The 16142-nt window shown below is 40.0% G+C and overlaps 2 protein-coding genes and 2 long non-coding RNA genes across 4 annotated transcripts; 2 read left to right on the top strand and 2 right to left on the bottom strand.

The window, feature by feature from the left end:
- The first annotated feature begins 86 nt into the window (after positions 1-86).
- Positions 87-4960, top strand: LOC124266088 (F-box only protein 39-like). Its single transcript, XM_046700906.1, has 3 exons — positions 87-1218; positions 3008-3175; positions 4606-4960. Exons 1-3 carry the CDS (start codon positions 114-116, stop codon positions 4731-4733), a joined length of 1401 nt encoding a protein of 466 aa, XP_046556862.1. The 5' UTR covers positions 87-113; the 3' UTR covers positions 4734-4960.
- A 1812-nt stretch (positions 4961-6772) lies between these two features.
- On the bottom strand, positions 6773-8539 carry LOC124266063. Its single transcript, XR_006895625.1, has 2 exons — positions 7802-8539; positions 6773-7752 (listed from the first exon to the last, which is right to left on the bottom strand). It is a non-coding gene; the product is annotated as an uncharacterized LOC124266063 (long non-coding RNA).
- Positions 8540-11847: 3308 nt separating this feature from the next.
- On the top strand, positions 11848-12542 carry LOC124266062. Its single transcript, XR_006895624.1, has 3 exons — positions 11848-11923; positions 12211-12233; positions 12522-12542. It is a non-coding gene; the product is annotated as an uncharacterized LOC124266062 (long non-coding RNA).
- Positions 12335-16142, bottom strand: LOC124266061 (proline-rich protein 11-like). The gene is made up of 6 exons (XM_046700878.1): positions 15970-16142; positions 15492-15602; positions 14971-15083; positions 14570-14626; positions 13284-13392; positions 12335-12939 (listed from the first exon to the last, which is right to left on the bottom strand). The coding sequence occupies exons 1-6, from the start codon at positions 16132-16134 to the stop codon at positions 12694-12696; spliced, it is 801 nt and encodes a 266-aa protein (XP_046556834.1). The 5' UTR covers positions 16135-16142; the 3' UTR covers positions 12335-12693.

The following is a 16142-nucleotide window of genomic DNA, read 5'->3' as shown; positions in this document are numbered from 1 at the left end:
CACTGCTCCGATAGCACAGTTTGACGTCATGTCATGTGTGACGTCATTGCATTCTTTGACGTCACAATTCCAAATGTTTGCGACGACGTCACAACAACTGAAAGAATGCAACAATGGCGTCCTCCAGTAGTTCGGATAATCAATCCAAAGCGGTGAAATCGTCAAGTTCTACATACACAGTATTGACCAGAAGCAAGAGCAAAAGTCTGTCTGCTTACAAGTCAGACTCGTGGTGGAACAAACTGCCAGACGAGGCCCTCATTCTTGTGTACAGCTACCTTGAAGACAGTGACAGAGCCTCGATGTCCTCGGTGTGCAAACATTGGAACATTATCTTCCGGACGCCAACCCTCTGGAGGGAGCGTCACTTCATGTTCGTTGGTATGAGAGCCACGGAGCATACGAAGAAAGCATGTGAATTTATTACCCATGTTGGTCCTCATCTCAGACGTATGGTCCTGGAATGCGGACATCCAGTTCTTCACACGGCCAGACCCATCGCAGAAGCTGTAGCAACTTTTCTGGGCCATACCATAAAAATCCCCAATATGAGAGTCACTTATTTCAAAGTTGTATATCTCGACTGCTACCACAGCTGGAGGTTTTTCGATCTGTCAAGGGGAAAACTTATAGACGCGTTGACTAAATTCCTTAGAAAACAGAGAAACTTACGAAAGCTTGACCTCTCTGGAGCTCACATGACGTCAGCAGAAGGGATGAGGTGCCTCGCTTCCGCAGCGCAAAGTCCTGCCAGGAAAACTATCAGCTATCTTCACATCAAGGACTTTTTCGAGCTACGTTACCCAGCATTCCAAGACAACCGCTTCCGGGACAATCTGGCTCGCTTCACCAGCCTCCGCCAGCTCTACCTCAACTACCTGTACGTTGATGAGCACGTTCTTCAGGTTTTGCGATCTCACAGCAGAACAAGCCTCCAGTATCTACGGATCGTTGTGGACTCGAGTGAACCTTGCAATCATAGCATCTCGGCATATTCGTGGCGTGATTTTAGTGACGGTTGTCCTCATGCGAAGGTTGTGTTTCATTTTCTAGGGAAGCTGTCGATTGAAGATTACAGAAGGGTGTTTGTCCGGAGTGTCCCGATACATGAGGTCGACATCCTCAGCTGGGATCGCTACCCGAGTGACCGGGACCCCACCTCTGAGGACATGTCAGCCGTCCTCGCCCACATCATCTCGACTTACTCAGCCCAACTAGGTATATACCAACCTCATTTGCACCTCATACATAAGTACCCAAGCAGAATACCATATCTTTATTTTCTGTTTTTGTTAATGCTCCTAATATAGCAGAGCGCGATGGCGTAACTATGTTTAATATGGGTAATTTGATTCAAAATCAGCAGGAATGATACCCGCTTGCATTTGGGATATATAATGACTAAATAAAATTAAAAATCAAGGCAATACAGTAACATGTTAAATGGCCATCAATAGAAATAGTAAGTGTGCGGCAACCACATTTTATCGTTATAAATGTATTTTCCTGTATTGTATTATGACAAATCGCCATGCTCATCAAGATCGAAGACGGTTCCACTTCAACAACTCAGCAGAAGTAGAATGCAAACAGCCCATTTGTTCAGACAGCTACAGTCCGTTTGAGTCAGAAACGGACCGATGAATTGCAAATTTTATCATTGTACAAAATTGCCACATAAATATAAATAGTACACATGTTTATCATTTACTTATACCCAACAGCTTTCTTATATTTGAAATTTTCCGGACTCCACCTAAAAAGTTCTTTAAGAAACTATCATTAAAATTTTGACACAGTTCACTATTTGTTACGAGGGAGGAATGCAGAGAAACGGACAGCCAGGTGTGCGAGAAAGGATGGAGACGGCACAGCACGGGCTAATGAATCAATAACTTGGTGGGCACTTGTGCACGTGCTTCTCTAACAATTTTGTACAATGATAAAATTTGCAAGTCATCGGTCCGTTTCTGACTCAAACGGACTGTACAAGTAATTGGATTAGCCTCACAAATCACATCAAGGCGTTTGAGTATACTGAATCATTCCAGAAATATTCAATCAGATCGCGCAGTGCCTCCTAAGGTTTAATACCGTCTCCCAGTTTATTGTTTGTAAATGATACTAGTCCACAGTTTTGTTGACAACGGAAATAATAACTATCCACGATCTTCGGTTTAGCACCTTAGCGCGGATGACAGTAAGTGTGGAGGATGAGGTATCGTCGGATTGTGTTGTCTGAAGGTAGCGTGTACTCGCGCTATCATCACGTATGTTGCGTCACTCGGGCATGGTAAATACTCGACTGATGGCTTGTTTCTTACGATAAAGGCATCTGTTAACTGTTCAAGTGAAGCGTCCGATTTATAGCACGAGGAATGAGTGAGTGAGGTTAGTTTTACTCCGCTTTTAGCAATATTTCAGCAACACCACTGCGAGGACACCAGAAATTGACTTCAAACATTGTACCAATGAAGGGAATCGAACCCGGGTCTTCGGCGTGACGAGCGAACGCTTTAACTCCAAGACTACCCACCGCTCCAATGTAATACGAGGAAACACGTGCTGCCGTTATAATGAGGGCTTAGCGGGAAGTTTCAATAGTTCAGCGCCCCATTGGGGATGTTCGGTGAGAGCATGCTTCCAGTATTAATACTGGTCGTAATACTCAACCAAATTGGTCAGATGGACTGTAACATATATAGGGCCGGGGGTAGCCTAGTGGTTAAAGCGTTCACTCGTCACGCCGAACCGAAGACCCGGGCTTGATTCTCCACATGAGTACAATGTGCAGCCCATTTCTGTTGTCCCCCGTCGGGATATTGCTAAAAGCGGCGTAAAACTAAACTCACTCACTCATTACATATATGATGCTGTGTCATCGTACCCCGACGGCGTACGTTGCTCATGATATCCTTCACTGGTTTGTACTGGACACATTACAGGTCGTCGTTTATGATTGGAATGTGGTGTTGTTCAACAAATAGTATTCGTATGTCTCTTTCAGTGAACTTCCGACTCGCTTTTGATCACCTGAGTGACGAACCAATCGACTCTGCGCTCGTCATGCTGCTCGACAGGTGCACGAAGTTGAAGGACGTGTGCATCAACACCGCCATTAGGATCGACACGGTTGAAAAGATTTGTGCAACCCTAAAGAAGAAAAGACCTAGAGGTACACAAGCACAAATCAGAGAACGATGTTTAAAAATTCCAAGGTTATAATCAATGCTATTGTCGACATATAATTATAAAAAGCTGAACTGAATTCACACAACTTTATGACGTCCGTAAACCGGAGCCCTCTCAGCTATTTCGAAACACTGTCGTAAAATGCAGGAAACCTCGGCACCATTTTCTCACTGGAAGCACAACCTTTTAATTAAATTTCATTTTTTTCAACATATTAAACATCCGTTAAATATTCTTTCCACACCCACGATGCATTCCAATGCATTAAATAATGGAAACTAGAAACTTTTAACAATGTTTCAAACTGTATTATCTTGTTGCATTTATCTGGTAGGGTTCTTGAAGGTAATTTTAAGATCAATCATAAATTGAAAAATGTCTACCGGAAGTACAGCATGATGTATTTGGAATCGTTGGAATGCTTGGAATCTCTGGTTTTCAAAACAAGTGTTGCCAGATTTGAAAGTGTAATGGAGGCTGCTTCAGTACATCTCATGTATCGCCAGGAATTACAGCGTTCCACTCGGTCACGTGACCACTACAAAATGGCGTTAGAAATGAATTGCTCTACATTCATCATCTATATATAGTACAACGTCGTGAATCGTAGACAGAAAGCAGTCCCTGTGATCAATACGGATATGACTGACTGAGTTTTGTTTTTACGCCGCTTTTAGCATTATTCCAGCAATATCACGGCGGAGGACACCAGAAATGGGCTTCACTCATTGTACCCATGTGGGGATTCGAACCCGGGTCTTCGGCGTGACAAGACAACGCTTTAACCACTAGACTACCCCACCGCCCTCAATACGGATATGAAAAGTAATTGTCAGTATCCGAGACATATATCTTCCTCTTCTACGTGGTGTTTCAAAATGCAAACATGTAGAAACGGTCTCTAAACTTGTTGAAGTTTACCATTTATTTCGTCTAAATTCGCCCCTTTCGGTAACCTGCAATTGGCATATCCTCGAATAACCTCGCGGTATTGGGACGGGATTGTCATTATATTTTGGGTACTTTTTGGTGTCAAGGCACTTACTTGCCTCTTATCATGTTTGGATACTGATCCTGTCTAATGATGAAGCAAGGGACATGTTTACTGATGACAAGTCGCATAGACTAAATATGTACAATCCAGCTCCATACTTACACGATGGTGTCGATGGGGGTAGTCTAGTGGCTAAAGTGTTCAACCGTCACGCCAAATACATGGGTTCGACACCCAACGTGGGTACACTGTGTGAAGCCCATTTCAGGTGTCCCATGCTGTGATATTGCTGGAATATTGCTAAAAGCCGCGCAAAACCGTATCCACTCACTTGAGAATTGCATGTGAATGATCATTTTTCTTTATAGTATTCCACTCGTCACAGACGTCGGAACAACTCTTCGTTTCCATTTTTTCAGTATTGGAACACCTGGAGTTGAAAGTTCGTGACTTGACCCCAGAGGAAGTGTCCAAGTTACGGGGCATCGCCATTTTAAGCAGCGAGGAGCTCGGATTGCGGAGTGTGGATGTTCAGCCAGATGACTGACCAATCACTGACCTTGACAGACAGCAACGGCCAATCGGCACTCAGATACAACCAGTTTCGTTGAGGTTGATCCGAAAGTCCACCGATCATGATAGAACAATTGTAGTTCAAAGATTGTGAAGGAAATATATATTTCCGTATCTTATCGATCTATGGGTGTATGACCGTATAATAATACATATTTCATTATGTTTTTAAATATTTCCGTGCAATAAACTACAGGTATATTGAGATGTCAGTGGTCTGCCCCGCCAAATCTTCCTTCTTTGTTTATGTTGATGTCGACGGTAGAGAAGCCTATAGTGCGTCAACAGATTACACTGAAACCTGTGGTTCGCCATGGGTACATTTTTGTAGTGGACATTGTATAAAACGGGGTAAAACCCGACTCGTTCGTTCACCGGAAATTGAAGAATAATATAGATGGTAGGGCTGTGCAATATTACCGATAAACCGGTATATACCGGTGCAGTATCTCGCGATACGATTATCGCGATATGGTTCAGATTCTGCAGATTGGGTCATCCAGAGTTAGCTCCCTTTGTATCATCTGCCCCTGATTTCCAAGCTAAAAATGTGATCTTAAAGTGCCAAATATACTTTTATTTCTGTTGGTTTCATGTAACAAGTTGGAGTATCTTTATAAGTGGCTCCAAAAGTGCCAAATATTCTAGCAAATGCGTTACGTTTTGTGGGTTTGAATGGTTTCATTTGTGACATTTGGGAGGAATTAAGGGACCGCTCATAATTTATGGCTCAGGGGTGATGATGACTTTTATGAAGAAGCATGTACAATGTGAATGCCCCCCCAAACCACCCCCCTCATGTCATGTACAAAATCAATTCTTCCCCCCCTCTCTCTCTTTATGTTATACTTTTTCTATACTTTATATCATTATGTTCTCAAACCTTTGTTGCAATACCTCAATTAAACATTCCACATTAAGTTTCTATATCATTTCATTTATCTGTAAACCATTGGCATACAGTCATACACAATGAGGACTGGGACCCTGAAAGTATGGTGTAACAGCAACTAAGAAGATAATGTCGCACAAACACGACACACACAGAGCTATTATGGATTTATTATGTACGCACTTGGGCAGAAACCCTCCACTCAATATATCATAATATATATTGCAATATCTCTTAAATTATTGCAATATATCGCAATATGAGAATCAGGGCAATATCCAGCAAGGAGGACTGCAAAGAGAGGAACAGTCAGATGTACTTGGAGCACGTGCACAGGTGCCGACGAAGTTATTGAATCATTTACCTGTGCTGTCTCCATCCTTTCTCGCACACCTGGCTGTTCCTTTCTTTACAACCCTCCCTCGTAACAAATCGTGAACTGTGTCAAAATGTTAATGATAGTTTGTTAAACAGTTTTTTTTATTTTTAGGACATAAATTCTGCAAAAATATCACAGAGTTGGTATGATGTTTGGACTATGATCAGACAAGATACTTAAACTGGATTATATCCAAGAAAGACAAGCAAATAGTCAACACTCTTATATATTAGATTTGACAGTAATACACATGTGGTCACTGGTAAATGCCCTGATATATACTGAGAGAAACAAATAAAGGATCACAGGAAAATTTAAGCGTTCCTTTATTATTTTCCAGTATTCATCCTCACAGCGCTATTCAAAGCTCGTGATGTTAAGTGGAAAATATTAAAGGAACGCTTGAGTATTATATGTTTACTGGTTGTTGAGTTAGATAGCAATTCATCGGTCCTATTTTGAGCCAAACGGACCATAGTCGCCACTTACGACAAGCATGGGCTACTGAAGATCAATTCTAACCCGCACCTTCATGGGTCGCAAACACTCAGTAATATGTTTAATTCGCCTTGTTGCATTTGTCGAAACTTTTCAAAGCATGAATGTATCTCAGACAATGCTAAGAATTGAATTTATCTCAGGCGATACCATTGGCAATTCAAAGACTCCTTCCTAACAAGACAAGACTGTTCTCGGAGATCATCTCATACAGTAAGACATTAAATAAAACTCAAACAAATCGGAATTATAATAAAACTTTAATACCTTATCACAGACTCACTAAAGGTATTGCAACTAAAAACTATATAATGTCAACAAAGATAAAATGTACACAAACATAATTTCTGAAGTCCATAAGCAAAGTAAATATATGAAAGCTAGGTGAATATTCCCTACACAGCCATACAATCAGATAAAACCTGGAACTGGTCTAAGATGCTATTTTCTGGCAACAGATAATATTCAGTGCATTACAGTGGAAGCTAGTAGGTCATCCTTTCAAATAACACCTAAATCAACATGCAGTTATATCAAGTAACTGACAATATGAATATATGAAAGACAAAAATCTAAGCGTGCACCAATTACATTCTCATTCAACCAAGCAATGTATTACTAGTGAGAACAAATGAATCACTTTGCCTTGTGTGTGTTTAATGAAAGGACTGGGTGCAATGAACATATCGGCAACAAATCAAGCCTTATATCATTTATGAAGATTTAGGCAATACACAATTTCTAAATATAAGGTGTTTTTAAAGCCAACAAAGTGATTCTACAATGACCACATGACACATACAGGATATAGCTGTGTCAGTGTGGTATGTAGTTCTAGCACCAACCATGTACTAAACACTCATGGTTACCAGTACCCCCAAACAGGACATATTATAATTGTTACAGTGATGGAAGGAGACAGAAATGTAAAGATGACAACAGTGCCACACTGGAAGGGAGCAGTGATAGTACAAGTGAGTGAGTGAACAACTTTTCAACTTTTCTGTAACAACACTTCGAATAGCATCAACAAACGAATCTCGTTTAAAACCAGAAGTTAGTTCTCTCTCCAGTAAACCAAAGGGTTAGCAAGAGCTTAAGTCTTATTGTAGTGAGATCAGAGAGAAAACGGAAGGAATGCATCTTCCAGAACCACAGAGATATATAGTGTGGTGGTTATTCCAGTTACCATATAACTGATTCAAAACACAATCTTGTTACAGGCTTGTTATAACATATGTTATATTTGGGATTACACTTTCTTAGTTAGCACATGTCAGTGAATGAAGTAAATGTTTGACTAGAAAACAATGGCATTGGTATTCTTCAGTTAGTCTGGTTGGATGTTTGACAAACTAAAAATCAATCTGAATATTGCAAACACACATACAGTACATACATCTTTTATGTTATGTTTTAATCATTTGCACAGATCAAAGTGAAATCAATTAAACAGGGAACAGGATGATCTCATAACTGCTGATATTTCTGCCTAAACCATACACGACAGCACACATATACCGTTGCAGCTTATTCCAAGCCATTCATAACTTACATTTCTGGTCAATTTCTATCAAATTATTATGCAATTGTTCACTTGCAGTTGATTACAGGAATTCACTGGCATTTTGAACATGCAATTTAATGGAGTAAAACCAAAGCAACTGAACGTCATTATGCAACACTACAGATAAGTTATCTATCAGCCACACAAGTGATGAAACTGAACACGTTAAAGAAGTCACTAGAATTTCGAATCGGAAAGTAAAATCAACTTGGACTTTGTCTCATTATTTATTTAATCACATGAATTTCGGCATCAGGGTTCCATATGCCAGCATTCATACCTACCCGCCACATTATCAGGAAACAGGAAATACAGACGATGACCATCCAGTAGAAGCATGTAAACCAACACCCTACAAATAACATGACTGACTGACTGACTGACTGAGTTTGGTTTTATGCCGCTTTATAGCAATATTCCAGCAACATCACGGCGGGGGACACCAGAAATGGGCTTCACACATTGTGCCCATGTGGGGATTCGAACCCGGGTCTTCGGCGTGACGAGTCAACGCTTTAACCATTAGGCTACCCCACCGCCCCACAAATAACATGACTATGCAGAGGCATGAAGCATTACTATTACATTACCTTGAAGTCAATGCTTGTGATCACTGGATTGTCTGGTCCAGACTCAATTATTCAAAAATCGCCCCATACAGGTTGAATATTGCTGAGTGCGGCATTAAACAACAAATGAAAATGAAACTTTTAAATTGTGATCAGGCAAAGCTGAATACATGCAATCAGTAAATGTCTGGCAGTCAGTGAGTATTGTATAACATTGATCAACAAGACAAGGCACCAGTTAGCATTATGAGAGTCAGAAGCTTCCATAAAATGCATCTTTCTTGAGATGATGAAATATGCATGAGTTGTATAAATATGAATGCATATTATGCATTAAGTTTTAACAAACATAAAATCATTAAACACATTTTACAGAAACATCTTCTAAAATAGGTACATAATAAACAATTTCTGTGCCTTTTGTCTTGTTAAATATAAAGAGAGATAGTTTGAAAAACAAGCAATACAAATCTAGGATGCTGAGCCATATTAGGAGATACAAGGGGCTACAACTATTATGCCAAGCAGACAGCTCTATAAATAGAGAACATTGTGTACAAAGAACCAGTGAAATATTGACTATGTTCCACAAAATAAATATGACTGATGTTTAACCCACACCCATATGAACACAGACATCAACCTCATCTATGCCCAGGTGTATACCCCACCTTACATGACGATCCTGCAGAGATGGGAATTGTATTTCCAAGATAGATGAAAACTTACTGAGATCACCTTAAAAAATGAATGATATGACAGAAACACATATTTTACTATATTTCAACAAAACACATTTCGCAACATCTACAAGGATACCTTACAGGTGCAACAGGGACTGAATCCTTGGGAATTAGCAATCAGTCTTTTGTTTTGATAAAAGGTTCATTCGGTACAATTAACCCCCATATTTTCAACAACAAATAAAACAAGCTGATTGTACAGAAAAAAAAATAAACAGGGTAAAATACACTAGATTGGCTCTTCCCTTCAGAGAAATAAATATTCTATTTATATTTTAATAATGATCAACATTCATTACAAGGGGTACAAGTGAGTGTAGCAGCAGATTCCTGGACCCTGTTTCACAAAGCTCTCGTAAGCCTAAGATCTCGTAACTTTTCTCATAGTATTTGTACCTCCTATACCGTAACATAGGGACTACGAATGCTACGAGAAAAGATCTTAGGCTTACGAGAGCTTTGTGAAACAGGGCCCTGGCTTTTTTAAACAAAAAGGAATGAGTTTCACTCTCCACCTTACAGGGGCCTCTGTAGAGATATATAAGAGATGTGTAAGAAAGACCAGACTATCGGCTGCTTCAAGAACAAATTGACATGCATTTCTTAATTCTGCCAATCACTGTGTTTATTTGCTAATGTGGGTTTCACAGTACTACCTCACTGCAACACCACACAACACAATTACATGGTTACTAGGGCTGTTACCATACACTTGTGTATTCGTGAATCGAACCGTATCTCTTCATGAATTAATTATTTCGTTGTTTGTGATCACCTGAATGGAATTTCATGAATATTTCTACAAGGAGTCTCTTTACTTGAATTTGGGTGTTAATTATCAAAACAAGATACTTAAACTGGATTATATCCAAGAAAGACAAGCAAATAGTCAACACTCTTATATATTAGATTTGACAGTAATACACATGTGGTCACTGGTCAAAGCTGTGATATATACTGAGAGAAACAAATAAAGGATCACAGGAAAATTAAAGCGTTCCTATATTATTTTCCAGTATTCATCACCACAGCGTTATTCAGAGCTCGTGATGTAAAGTGGAAAATATTAAAGGAACGCTTTAATTTTCCTGTGATCCTTTATTTGTTTCTCTAAGTAAACTAACACTGTCAACATGGCCAAAACTTGACAAAGAATACTTTTGTTATTGTTTCTCTGTATATTCAATAATACATCTACAGCGGAGCTTGTACTGTATTCAGTACACAATATCCGTGGATTGTATCATATTCTCCTCCGAGTGGATTCATTGCAGCCCTAGTACCGAGGTGGGTCAGACCAGTCTGTTAGTAGTAGGCGAGTGAATATAGTTTTATGCCGCTGTAAGCAATATTCCAGCAATATCACAGCTCCACACAATGGTAGTATTGTGGGGAAGTAAATCTGGGTGTTCGGCATTCAGTCCGTAGAACAGTCTGTGGTGAAAGACAATTAAGTCCAGCCCCTTGATCTGGCTATCTCTACACAGAAACACATCCACTATATCGTATTTACCCGTTTACTAATATCATATTACATTCACATTCAAAGCTTAAGATTTCAACATGATTTTTAAATGGACTTACATGAAGATTTTTCTCATCAACATGACATAAACACATTGTTTGAATGTGCTCACGAAACAATTGGAAAACTTTGTCATTAACAATAATAAATGATATGATAGTGATTGAAAGTCACTAAGCTATCCTATTTGTTTTGTCAATATGATTTGATCAGTGGCGTGTACATGGTTTGATCACCGGTGTGAACATGGTTTGATCAGTAGTGTGTACATGGTTTGATCAGTAGTGTGTACATGGTTTGATCAGTAGTGAGAACAAGGTTTGATCGGTAGTGAGAACAAGGTTTGATCAGTAGTGTGAACATTGTTTGATCAGTAGTGTGAACAAGGTTTGATCAGTAGTGAGAACAAGGTTTGATCAGTAGTGAGAACAAGGTTTGATCAGTAGTGTGAACAAGGTTTGATCAGTAGTGAGAACAAGGTTTGATCAGTAGTGAGAACAAGATTTGATCAGTAGTGTGAACATGGTTTGATTTGATCATGGTTGATCAGTAGTGTGAACAAGGTTTGATCAGTAGTGTGTACATGGTTTGATCAGTAGTGTGTACATGGTTTGATCAGTAGTGAGAACAAGGTTTGATCAGTAGTGTGAACAAGGTTTGATCAGTAGTGTGAACAAGGTTTGATCAGTAGTGACATGGTTTGATCAGTAGTGTGAACATGGTTTGATCAGTAGATGTGTGAGAACAAGGTTTGATCGGTAGTGAGAACATGGTTTGATCAGTGATGTGAGAACAAGGTTTGATCAGAGAACAAGGTTTATGAGAACAAGGTTTGATCAGTAGTGAGAACAAGGTTTGATCGGTAGTGAGAACAAGGTTTGATCGGTAGTGTGAACAAGGTTTGATCAGTAGTGAGAACAAGGTTTGATCGGTAGTGTGAACAAGGTTTGATCAGTAGTGAGAACAAGGTTTGATCAGTAGTGAGAACAAGGTTTGATCAGTAGAGAGAACAAGGTTTGATCGGTAGAGAGAACAAGGTTTGATCAGTAGAGAGAACAAGGTGATGAACAAGGTTTGATCAGGTAGTGAGAACAAGGTTTGATCAGTAGTGAGAACAAGTTTGAGAGTAGTGAGTAAGGTTTGATCAGTAGAGAGAACAAGGTTTGATCATTAGTGAGGATAGTCAGTAGTGTGAACATGGTTTGATCAGTAGTGTGAGTTTGAGAAACAAGGTTTGATCAGTAGTGAGAACAAGGTTTGATCAGTAGAGAGAACAAGGTTTGATCAGTAGTGAGAACAAGGTTTGATCAGTGAGAACAAGGTTTGATCAGTAGAGAAGTTTGATCAGAAGTGAGAACAAGGTTTGATCGGTAGTGTGAACAAGGTTTGATCGGTAGTGAACAAGGTTTGATCGGTAGTGAGAACAAGGTTTGATCAGTAGTGAGAACAAGGTTTGATCAGTAGTGAGAACAAGGTTTGATCAGTAGTGAGAACAAGGTTTGATCGGTAGTGAGAACAAGGTTTGATCAGTAGAGAGAACAAGGTTTGATCAGTAGAGAGAACAAGGTTTGATCAGTAGAGAGAACAAGGTTTGATCAGTAGTGTGAACATGGTTTGATCAGTAGAGAGAACAAGGTTTGATCAGTAGAGAGAACAAGGTATGAAGTGAATGAGTGAGTTGGGTTTTAAATATAAGGGCAAGGGACACCAGATACAGGCTCTGGCCAAATAAATCATACACCACAACATAGGACTGAGGTATCACAGTGGAGATATAGCCACCTCCTGCGTCTCGCTCACGTTGTTGATGTCCACCAAGGGTGATCGCATGTTTACGCTGCTACGCCGCGATCGCCGCCGCTTTGACTTGGTCGTCTTGTCTGTGGTGGCTGATGTTGGCGTGGAGGCTGACGCCGAGGTAAATGATGCTGTGTTTGACGGAGGGAGGTCGGGGCTGGAGAAAGAGCTGGATGAGTCACCGGAGGAGATGCTGTCAGACTGGATCAGCTGTGCACAGAGAGGATGGTTACCATGGTGATGATATCCATGTTACATCGCGTACTATGTACTATTTTGCAAATGCACAAATATTTTCCAGCATGAATAAACGTTAACAAAACATGAAGGCATGTGGTTTTCCTGTATGTTTGATCTTATTACCCATTAAGTAAATTATACAGTTTGTTTCTATCAAAACTATGTACATATTTTAGAGACTAAGTCTACATGCACTGTAACAAGAAGTAGCATCTCTTGAGGTCTATTGGTATGCTGTATCCAAGCATCGAACCAATGACCTTCACTCTCCAGACAGATGAGACCATGGAGGTGAGGTAATATTTCTGACATACCCTAAACTTCTTCCTGAGGGCCCTCGTCATGATGGGAGTGAGACCCTGGCCTGTCTCCCTCTTCCTCTTCTTCTCCCCGCTGTCAATGATGGGGGTTCCACCCGGACTCCTGACATAACAAGTACATCACCATAGTTTCTTGTGTATAATATTAGGGTACAATTACGAAGGAAAACTGGCTGTCTTGTATGTAATGTCCATCAAAAGAATCAGATGAAAAACAAGATATAACCCTTGTCAATGATGTTTTATTAACACAGGAGTATTTCCTGTTTCACAACGAATTTGTATACAGTCAAACACCATGTTAAACGTTTGTGTCGAAGTATTTACGTGGTCCCTGACCCTTCCTTATCCATCATTTTACATTTGTGTCAAACATTGGCAAATTCCAATTCCAAATTCATCAGTCCCTTCAACTCCTGTATATACAGAGACGAGTATCATGATGTGTAGCTGTCTCATAATCACCACGAAATATTTACTCATTTTCTTCTTGTATAATTCAAACTAACTGCTGCAAACTGACATTTACCTGCTGCACATTTTTTACCTTGAAAAAATCGCAACCTAATGATCTACAATAACTAACTTATACTCTGTTGTACCGACACAAATACAGGGCTACAGATAAAGGCCATATCGGCGTATGTATGGATAAAAAATATGCACAATACGATAGGAAATAATTTAATAAACGTAGCAGATACGCACCACAGCAGTGGTGTACGGTCTTAGAATCATTTACAGACGAATTTAGCTGAAGAAGTATTGTTTTATTGTTTGACCTGTTTACACAAGAGTAGCAATGTTATGGTGCATATAAATGAAACGAAACACAAGATTACTGATACGTCAGTAAATTCCATTCAGTACTCAAAATCTGCTCTTAAGTTTTTCCTGTACTCCTATATTGAAAAAATAAGGAGTACGTACTCCTGATGTTGAAAAATTATCTGGAGCCCTGCAAATATTTTTTTTCTCTTCAACCGAAGCCCACTAACCAATGGAGTCCTGTATTGGCAGCGGACATGACTAGTTTGTTAATGATGTTTGTATGTCCTGCTAGAATCTACTCCCAAATGAACAAAACATTGAGGCGACTAACGGGATCGGGTGGTCAGGCTCGCTGACTTGGTTGATTGCGTAGATTGATGCTGATGATGTTGATCACTGGATTGTCTGGTCCAGACTCCATTATTTACAGACCGTCACCATACAGCTGGAATATTGCTGAGTGCGGCGTTAAATAACCAACCAACCAACAAACCATCCGGCCCACCTACCTCTGGACGGTGGTCTTCTTCAGCTTGAAGCGGTTGACCATGACCTCCTGGAGGAGCCTGAACGGGGCAAGAGGGGACATCATCACACAGGAGGAAAATGCAAGTTTTTCGATGGGTGTCATAGGGCACCAGGCAGATAATTCAGGTGTGCTTTTGCGAAAATAAGCGTACCCACCTTTTGATGATCCAATTAAACTTCAAATATCACAACAATTTTATCATTTCAATTTATCGTTCAATAAATCAGTAAACATCATGTAAATGTGAAAGAATAGTTTAGTTTCAGTTGTCCTGAAACCATAAATATTTGTTAGTTGTAAGTAATAGGTTGTTAGTGATAAGTAATAGGTTGTTACCGATAAGGTAACAGGTAGTTAATGATTAGTAATAGGTTGTCTTACATGTGTTGCATGTTCTCCTTGCCAAGTTCCCCCAGAGTGACGGCCGACTGGGTCTTCCGCAGCGACACCCTCTTCAAGTCCTCCACACTCACAACAGGGGCTTTACCATCGGCCTGAGATAATAAGGGAAGACAGTCAGTGGACAACATCTACTGATGCATGAACAGGTTCCTGGTGTTCCCAAGGGAAGCAACTCTGCACAGTAACTTATGGTACATCAAACAATTTGATCATCCCAGCCCCACATCTGCTTGGGATTTACATTCTATGCTGTTGCTCCGATCAGAAACAATTTAAGACTTATATGACAATTTTACAGAAAAACGTTTCATGAATTTGTTTAATCGTTTGTAATTGAGCATGTATCTTGTGTTAATGAACCCATTTATCAAAATAAAATAAAACTTTAATATGTGCATTTTAAATATTAGAATAAGACAATGGTTCAACCTGATCGTGTGCCATACTGGACAAACTGTATTGCAATGAACTTTCCACCTCCATGATGTAACATCCCGTACCTGTTCATGGCCTCCATGTGGGGTGTCACGTGGTGTTGACCTCAGTTTGACTTTCAGCAAGTCAGCTGCAGTAACCACCATCTTCCCAGAAGACTTGTTTTCTTCTGGTGTCTGAAACAAAGAGATGCATTCAGTCATATTCCATTTTGATTTTATAATTGATTTTCCTTGTTTTTCAAAACATGCATATAACACAAAGAGAAATAGGGACATGATAGCTGAGGATATATAATAAACCTTGAACAAAATATTGTGTGATTGTCAGTGATGTAGCAATGGAAATAAGCATGTTAAACTACTTGTCTTTTAAGTATGTATTCAAAAAAAAAAAAAAAAAAAGTTGTGACAGTATCTGACAATGAAAGCTCTGTGTATATTTTCTTACAATATAGAGAATATTGATGGCGCCCACTTTGGTAGGGGAACAAGAACATGAGATATTCCAGAGGATACAAAGACTGATGATTACATCCCCTACCCGGTCATCATCACTCCTCTTCTTCTTCTTAAACACCAGCTTCTGTGGGGTAGTGCTGGCTGGCGGAGGGGTGGTGGTGGAGGAGGAGGGGTGGAGGGGCACAGGGTGGTGGTGGTGGAGGTGGTGGGACAGAACAGCCCGAGTCTGGGACAGCCTTCTTGGCATCTTGAGCC

Source organism: Haliotis rubra, unplaced genomic scaffold (genome assembly GCF_003918875.1).
Source record: "Haliotis rubra isolate DU_JTF1 unplaced genomic scaffold, ASM391887v1 Scf123, whole genome shotgun sequence".
Taxonomy (NCBI): Eukaryota; Metazoa; Mollusca; class Gastropoda; order Lepetellida; family Haliotidae; genus Haliotis; species Haliotis rubra.
Note: the sequence above shows the minus strand (reverse complement) of the source record. Positions and strands in the feature narration are given on the sequence as shown.

Coding starts and splice junctions, on each gene's coding strand:
- LOC124266088 (XM_046700906.1), top strand. CDS start 114: ATGGCGTCCTCCAGTAGTTCGGATAATCAATCCAAAGCGGTGAAATCG. Junction 1,219..3,007: donor GACTTACTCAGCCCAACTAG/GTATATACCAAC, acceptor TGTCTCTTTCAG/TGAACTTCCGACTCGCTTTT. Junction 3,176..4,605: donor AAAGAAGAAAAGACCTAGAG/GTACACAAGCAC, acceptor CCATTTTTTCAG/TATTGGAACACCTGGAGTTG.
- LOC124266061 (XM_046700878.1), bottom strand. CDS start 16,134: ATGCCAAGAAGGCTGTCCCAGACTCGGGCTGTTCTGTCCCACCACCTC. Junction 15,603..15,969: donor AGAGGAGTGATGATGACCGG/GTAGGGGATGTA, acceptor TCTTTGTTTCAG/ACACCAGAAGAAAACAAGTC. Junction 13,393..14,569: donor AAGAAGACCACCGTCCAGAG/GTAGGTGGGCCG, acceptor TTGTTATGTCAG/GAGTCCGGGTGGAACCCCCA.